The sequence below is a fragment of the Nicotiana tabacum genome, chromosome 2 (assembly GCF_000715075.1).
Source record: "Nicotiana tabacum cultivar K326 chromosome 2, ASM71507v2, whole genome shotgun sequence".
Taxonomy (NCBI): Eukaryota; Viridiplantae; Streptophyta; class Magnoliopsida; order Solanales; family Solanaceae; genus Nicotiana; species Nicotiana tabacum.
Genome location: NC_134081.1, coordinates 87,442,146 through 87,448,488, shown reverse-complemented (window position 1 = coordinate 87,448,488; position 6,343 = coordinate 87,442,146). Strand labels below are relative to the sequence as shown.

Below are 6,343 nucleotides of genomic sequence, written 5' to 3'. Positions count from 1 at the left end.
AACCTTGGGACCAAATTTGCTGCTCTCCGCAATGGAAATAGTTAATAGTCAAATAGAACTTACCACTGTCCCATCGAACGAAATAATGCTCAAAATGAGCATCTTTTCAATTCTGGCATGGAGTAGTGGGACAGATGTCTAACATATCAAAATGTCACCACGTACAACTTGACATATATGTCGTTTCTTACTCTACTTGTTACTGCTTGTTTTTACCTTTCCTTGAGCCACGAGTCTATCGAAAACAGCTTATTTACCTTTTCAACGTAGGGAGATAAGACTGCGTACACATTACATTACCTCCCCAAAGCCCACTTGTGAAATTCCACTGGCTTGTTGTTGCACAACTTTGACATATATAATATAAATCACTGTAAATGTCAATGGTGTTCTCAACGAAAAAATAAGTAGGAAGATAATAAAAAAATCAATGTCTCCAAAGGAAAAGGTCCAGATGACAGTCTTTAAGCAAAATGTCAACAACTGCAACTACACCAAACAAATAAAATATGTAGGCTCTCTCAGCTAATATCTCAGATAGGCCGCGTCTCAAGGAACATTATGAGTTTTCCATCCTAGACTAGGATGCAAGAAACATGAAATAACGTTATGATAAACTAAACAGGACTTACTATTGCAGTATTGTAAAGCACTAAAGCCAAATGTTTTTGTTTTCACTCTCCCAACTCATTTTACTTTTGAAGATATATGTATCCGACAACTAGAAGTATCACAACTACCACAGCAGCAGGAGCACCCGCCCGCAGCCAATAGTTCGTTGCTTTTTTGCGCTTTAGTATAGCTTTAGGAAGCTCTGAGCCTCTTGCACGTGTTGCTCTATGCCTAACGGTATTCTCTTTCCGCGCCTTGACCTTGGGTGCAACAATTTCAACATTTTCGTCCGCTTTTTCTTCCTCAGCAACCTCCGCAGGTGTTTCGGTCGGTTCCTCAGTTGGTTCCTGATCTGCGACAGAAGATCCGCCCTTCTTCCTCGCTCTCTTCTCACGTTCCTGAAAGGAGTTGAAAGTAACTAGGTAAGTCCATGGCTAATCTGAATGTTTACAACATAATAAAACCACATAGAAATGGTAGGATTATAAGGGTCAGAGGAATAATTTCCTTGAGCTTCTTTTCAGCTTCTAGCTGAGCTTTCTTTGAAGCTTTTGCAGCTGCTTTCTCTGCCAACTTTTTCTTCCTCTCCATAGCCTGTCTATTTTTTGCTATCTCCTCCTCTTTCTTCATCTCCTTCAAAGTTGCCTCGTCAACTTCATTTTTCTTGGAACTAATATCCTTGGGTATCTTTTCCAAACCATAAATTTCCTCTTCTTCATCAACAACCACATCTTTTTTCTCGGCACGCTTTGTGTTTTTAACATGAGAATCATTTGGCTGCTTGCTACTCTTCTCCTTCTGTTCTTTCTGAACAGGAGCAGCGTCAACGGACGCATGATCTTCCTTTACAGGTTTTGCATTAGCTCTTGCTGGAACCTCGGTTCGGGAGACAGTAGGTACTTCTGGTAGCACCAGAGGCTTTTCGTCGGGATTCCTCATTCTGCCATCCCTGCTCAACTGCCTGATATCAAGTGACTGCAAGAGTCTCCTCTCATAGTCATCCCTAAAAGGCTTTTTACCACACCAGAAAGACATGAACTTATCGACCTAGTGAAAAGAAAAAAAGTTGATTGTCAATGTAAACATAGAAAACTGCAAATTGTGCAACAGACGGTGAAAGATCCAGCATACCTCTGTAACTGAGAGCTCTTTAAGGGCTTCAACATCCTTTTGATCTGCGAGTTGTTTAACTTTGTGCAACACATTGGAGTTTTGGTAGAAAGAAGAATTCTGAAAAATTGGAAGAAACTAGTTATAAAGATCACCTCAGTCTAGAAACCTATTTCTCTTGATGCTTGAAGTAGTAATAAGAGAACATTTCAATTTTCAAAAGTCAGCAAACACCGTTGGAAGATTTTCAGAGAGTATATACTGAACATTGAACGAAATCAACTGGCATCTCCTTGAGACCCTCTCGAGCTCTCAGCTCATCGATGTTCCTTATTCAGTTCCTTTCTTTTTCTATTTGGTCTGTGTGTGTGTTTTTTTTTTTGGGGGGGGGGGGGGGGGGTCTAGAAGATAATCACCAAGGACAGATGCAATAGTTAGTCAAATAAATACATACAAGGCTAGCTAGCTAGTAATTCCCAAATATGATTTTTAACTAAATCTGAAGCCATCATCTGTATAAAATCAAGACAATCCTCGTGTCACTTGCCAGTACATGGGAGTGCAGTAAAAAGAAATAAAATCCTTCTAACTGCTATAAAATGATTTCCTAACAAAATAGTCTCAAGAAGGACGGAGAAAAATCAGATCCCTCACCAAATTCCTACACCTTAAACAGAAACTACAATAATACAGAGATCAAACACGGAAACAAAATACACAAATGCACCATCAGTAGAAGCATAGTTTCTTAAGTGTCTTATGACTAATTGATTGTTGTCCATTCATCAAATCAATGGGATTTAATCTGAGCAAAAACTATAATATAACCCCCTTTTTAGCAAAAACAGTGATACAGTTCAGTCAACAAGGAAATGGAGAGCAGCATACCCCTTCTTCACGTTGTTTTCTCAATTCCTGAATATGTTCGTAAGTCTTGTCCCTCTTCTCCACAACTTCCTTCAATTCCTCATCCAATAAGTTGATCTGCTTGCTTATGGCATCAATCTGATCATCTATTTGCTTAAGCTTGGCCTTAACCTCCTGCTGCCCCTTCCGAACTCCATCCAGGCCAACACTCATAAGCTACAGCACCACAAAGTGTGTTAGCACAGGCAGATAACGGCAAAATCACATGATATATTTTAGGGATAGAATGTTTTGCATCTATATAAGAGAAACATAACCTAAAAGCCTTACTTTGACCTGGTTCTGGATTGATTCTTTTTCACCCAACGATTCATGAATCTGTGCCCTTGCTGCAGCCTTTTCTTTAACAGCTTCCCTTGTCCCTTCAAGTTGTTTGATTTCCCGGAGAATTTGCTTCTCTTCGTTCAGAGGAATGCTTTCATGCTGAATGCGGTACTGCAGACTCTTAATCTACTCAATTGCCAAAATAAAATTGGCATTATTTATTTGCAACTGAACTCAATGAGCAAATGCAAAGGAGAAGAGCTAAGAATAATGATGGAACAAGCCTAAGCTGAAGGATAATTAAAGTTAAAAACAAGTGCTTACAAGGCTATTGAGCTCCTGCTCGGATGAACATACTATAGGACCCCTTTCTCGGCCTGCATCTCTACCACCGCGGAGCTGACCTAAGGCCTGTTGCAGAGGTTCCATTTCCTTTCTTTTCTCATCAATAGTACTCCAAAATTCCTTATTCTCAGCACTGAGAGATTTCCTTTGTTCAATTACCTTTGATCGTTCTGCCTGCAAATACTCAAGGAGTTATTTAATTATAGCTGTCATACTCCCATAAGAACAGAGTTTGGACAAATTGGCAACTAACAAAAAGGACCGTGCAATAGGCAATATCAACTTTCCGTAGCTTGCTGAATATGAGGAGATATAGTTAAAGTGCAGGATAAACTGAGAGATTTCCTTTGTTCAATTACCTTTGATCGTTCTGCCTGCAAATACTCAAGGAGTTATTTAATTATAGCTGTCATACTCCCATAAGAACAGAGTTTGGACAAATTGGCAACTAACAAAAAGGACCATGCAATAGGCAATATCAACTTTCCGTAGCTTGCTGAATATGAGGAGATCTAGTTAAAGTGCAGGATAACAAGATCCTCTTCATCTTTGACTTGGTAATATTTTCAAGTCAAATTGTAGGACAGCAATGACATAATAAAAAAAACTGAAAAATAAGTCATTAAGCGTGAGTCTATTGCAACTTCTGTTACCATCCTTTTTCTTGCACTTATCGGCGTCCGACTGGGAACTATATATTGCTTTGCTGAGTTTATTCCTGAAGTCATCCATCACTTTACCAAAGTTCTCTCCGGTAAGAGAACTTTGGCATGCATGAGCAAAGGTTCTCTTTTTCAAGTAAGAGACATAGCTTGCAGTTTCAAACACTTACACGGATATGTGCATGCAAGAAAAGAATGTATACAAGGCAAGAAAATGAGAAAGAGAGAGATGAGGGATCACGTTATAAACAACTCCTAGACTTCTGAAAGTCCAAGAGAGAGAGACTATGTTACCCAACAATACCAAGTAACATAAACAAAATATGCTCTTGAAATATTCAGCCGAAGTTAGATTCACCCAAAAACTTACCCTTTTAGCCTTTAATTTTTCAATAATCTGAGATCTTGCTTGGTTCTTTTTCTGTAGCTCTCTCTCAGCCAGTTCAATTTTAGCCTTCAGTTTTGGGTCTTCAAATCTCCGAAACTTAACAATATAGAACGAATGGATCTGCTTAGGTTCAGGCCAGTCCTCAACCGCATCCTTTGGTACATTGCTCACAGGTGTTCTGCTTACTTCCTCCTTCTTAGGTTCTTCAGTACCGTGAGAACCAAATTTTATAGGCTCGGTAATCACTGAACCATGACTCATCTTTCCATTTTCTTTCAGAAGGTTGTTGTGCTCACTTCCAGCTTCAACTGGAACATGAACTAACTTAGCTTCCACATCTATCCCCATTATTTTAATAAATTACAAAACCAAAAAAGTGCCTGATCCTGATACATGCAAACATTGAACACATTAGCAAATTTATGTACTTACAAACTACTACATAATCCAGAAGATACACAATAGTTGATAGCAACAAGAATAATGTGATATGCAAGACTCTTAATTTATCGACTACATATCAAGCTCAAGATGGACTAAACTTTAAAACTATTGATGCAGAATGATTCAGCCCACAGGATCCTATTAATCCATGATCAAGAACTAGGAACCAACCAGAATTTATTGAGCAGTTAAAAAAATAGATCTTTGATCACAAGATCAGCTATTCACTCAAACAATCAGAACAATTACAAAAGATTTAAAATAGCATCATCTCAGAGGAAAAGCAAATAATAAAAATCTCATAAACCTTAAAGGACAAAAAAATCAAAACCAAAGATTGGATCTTTAACAAAGAAAAGGTGCATCCAACACAAAATCAAATGCCATCTGTACATTCATGCAAAAGAAAGCAAAAAAAGAAACTAAAAAATAGTTCAAATCGCTAACTATAATCAGTAAAAATATAAAATCACATAAAGATCAGATTTTTGCAGCAAAAGCACATAAAGATCAGATTTTTGCAACAAAAAAATGATAAATTAAGCCACCATCCTGTCAAAAACCAAAACCCAAATCATTTCTACTAAATTAAAGTGAATGGAACAAAAATTACGTTACAAGGATCAAGATCAATACAGATCGAAAAAATCAAAAAAAAAAAAAAGGGACATAAACCCAAAAAGGGGAAAAACAAACAGGGAATAATACTAAGAAGAAACAGTAAAGAAAAGAAGCAACTGAATTAGTAAAATGAAGGAGACTTACTGAGTATAGGAAAAACAAAGGGTTTGAGATTTAGAGAAAAGAGTGCTGGCCCCTTCCCTTTGTACCCTTATTTGACAAAAATTGAAGAGGGCCGTCTGAAAGAGAGATTGAGAGAAATGAGTCAGACTTCTTCAGATCTCTCTCTTTCTCTATTAAAACTCTTGAGAATAGTGAGAGAAAAATGTAACAATATATTTTTGCTATAAATGCTAAATTGGAGAGAGAAAAAGAGAGATGGGATTTTTATTTTATTTTCAATTTCAACAATAGAGATGGGATTGTAGTAGTCTTGTAAATGGGAAAGAGTGGGTGGGGACTGGAGATAGTAAGGAGATTATGGTCTCTTTAAACTGTTACGATAAGTATAGAGAATTGCCTTTTATTATTTTGCCGTTTTCTACGAAGCAGTAAAGAAGGTATCACTGATATTTTTGTCCATTTTTAGCTTTTCTCTTCTTTTTTTTCTTTTTCCTATATAATCTTAGCCGTTTGAATATTAATTTAATTGAAATTTAAAAAATATTGTTGAAAAATAGTTTATTAAAGCTAAAATTATATATGAACATGTATTTTACTTAAAAAAAGTTAAAGATTTATGAGTGAAAGAAAAAATTCTACCCAAAACTTAACCAACGTAATTTTTAGAAAAAAACTGATTAAATTCTATGAATAAAAAAAAAAAGTAAAAAGAATCTATATCGAAACGGAAACTTATTTGTATTAAATCATGTGCGCTATAATGTATGTGTCCGGATATGTTAAAATCAGCTTAATATGTCAATTCAATTTTAGTGCTTTAAGTGGAAATTTTCCAGCTTATTTCAGT

General features: G+C 36.6%; 1 protein-coding gene across 1 annotated transcript; it reads right to left on the bottom strand.

Moving 5' to 3' along the window:
* Positions 1-433: 433 nt before the first annotated feature.
* On the bottom strand, positions 434-5,869 carry LOC107763720 (proton pump-interactor 1). Its single transcript, XM_075235844.1, has 7 exons — positions 5,518-5,869; positions 4,291-4,694; positions 3,238-3,432; positions 2,920-3,099; positions 2,611-2,805; positions 1,744-1,842; positions 434-1,659 (listed from the first exon to the last, which is right to left on the bottom strand). The coding sequence occupies exons 2-7, from the start codon at positions 4,654-4,656 to the stop codon at positions 1,060-1,062; spliced, it is 1,635 nt and encodes a 544-aa protein (XP_075091945.1). The 5' UTR covers positions 4,657-4,694; positions 5,518-5,869; the 3' UTR covers positions 434-1,059.
* Between the last annotated feature and the right edge of the window lie 474 nt (positions 5,870-6,343).

Excerpts from the sequence above, each read along its gene's own strand:
- LOC107763720 (XM_075235844.1), bottom strand. The coding sequence starts at position 4,656 with ATGGGGATAGATGTGGAAGCTAAGTTAGTTCATGTTCCAGTTGAAGCT. Across the intron at positions 3,100-3,237 it reads AGCAGGAGCTCAATAGCCTT|ATTAAGAGTCTGCAGTACCG; the intron begins GTAAGCACTTGT and ends GCAATTGAGTAG. Across the intron at positions 1,843-2,610 it reads GAAAACAACGTGAAGAAGGG|AATTCTTCTTTCTACCAAAA; the intron begins GTATGCTGCTCT and ends CCAATTTTTCAG.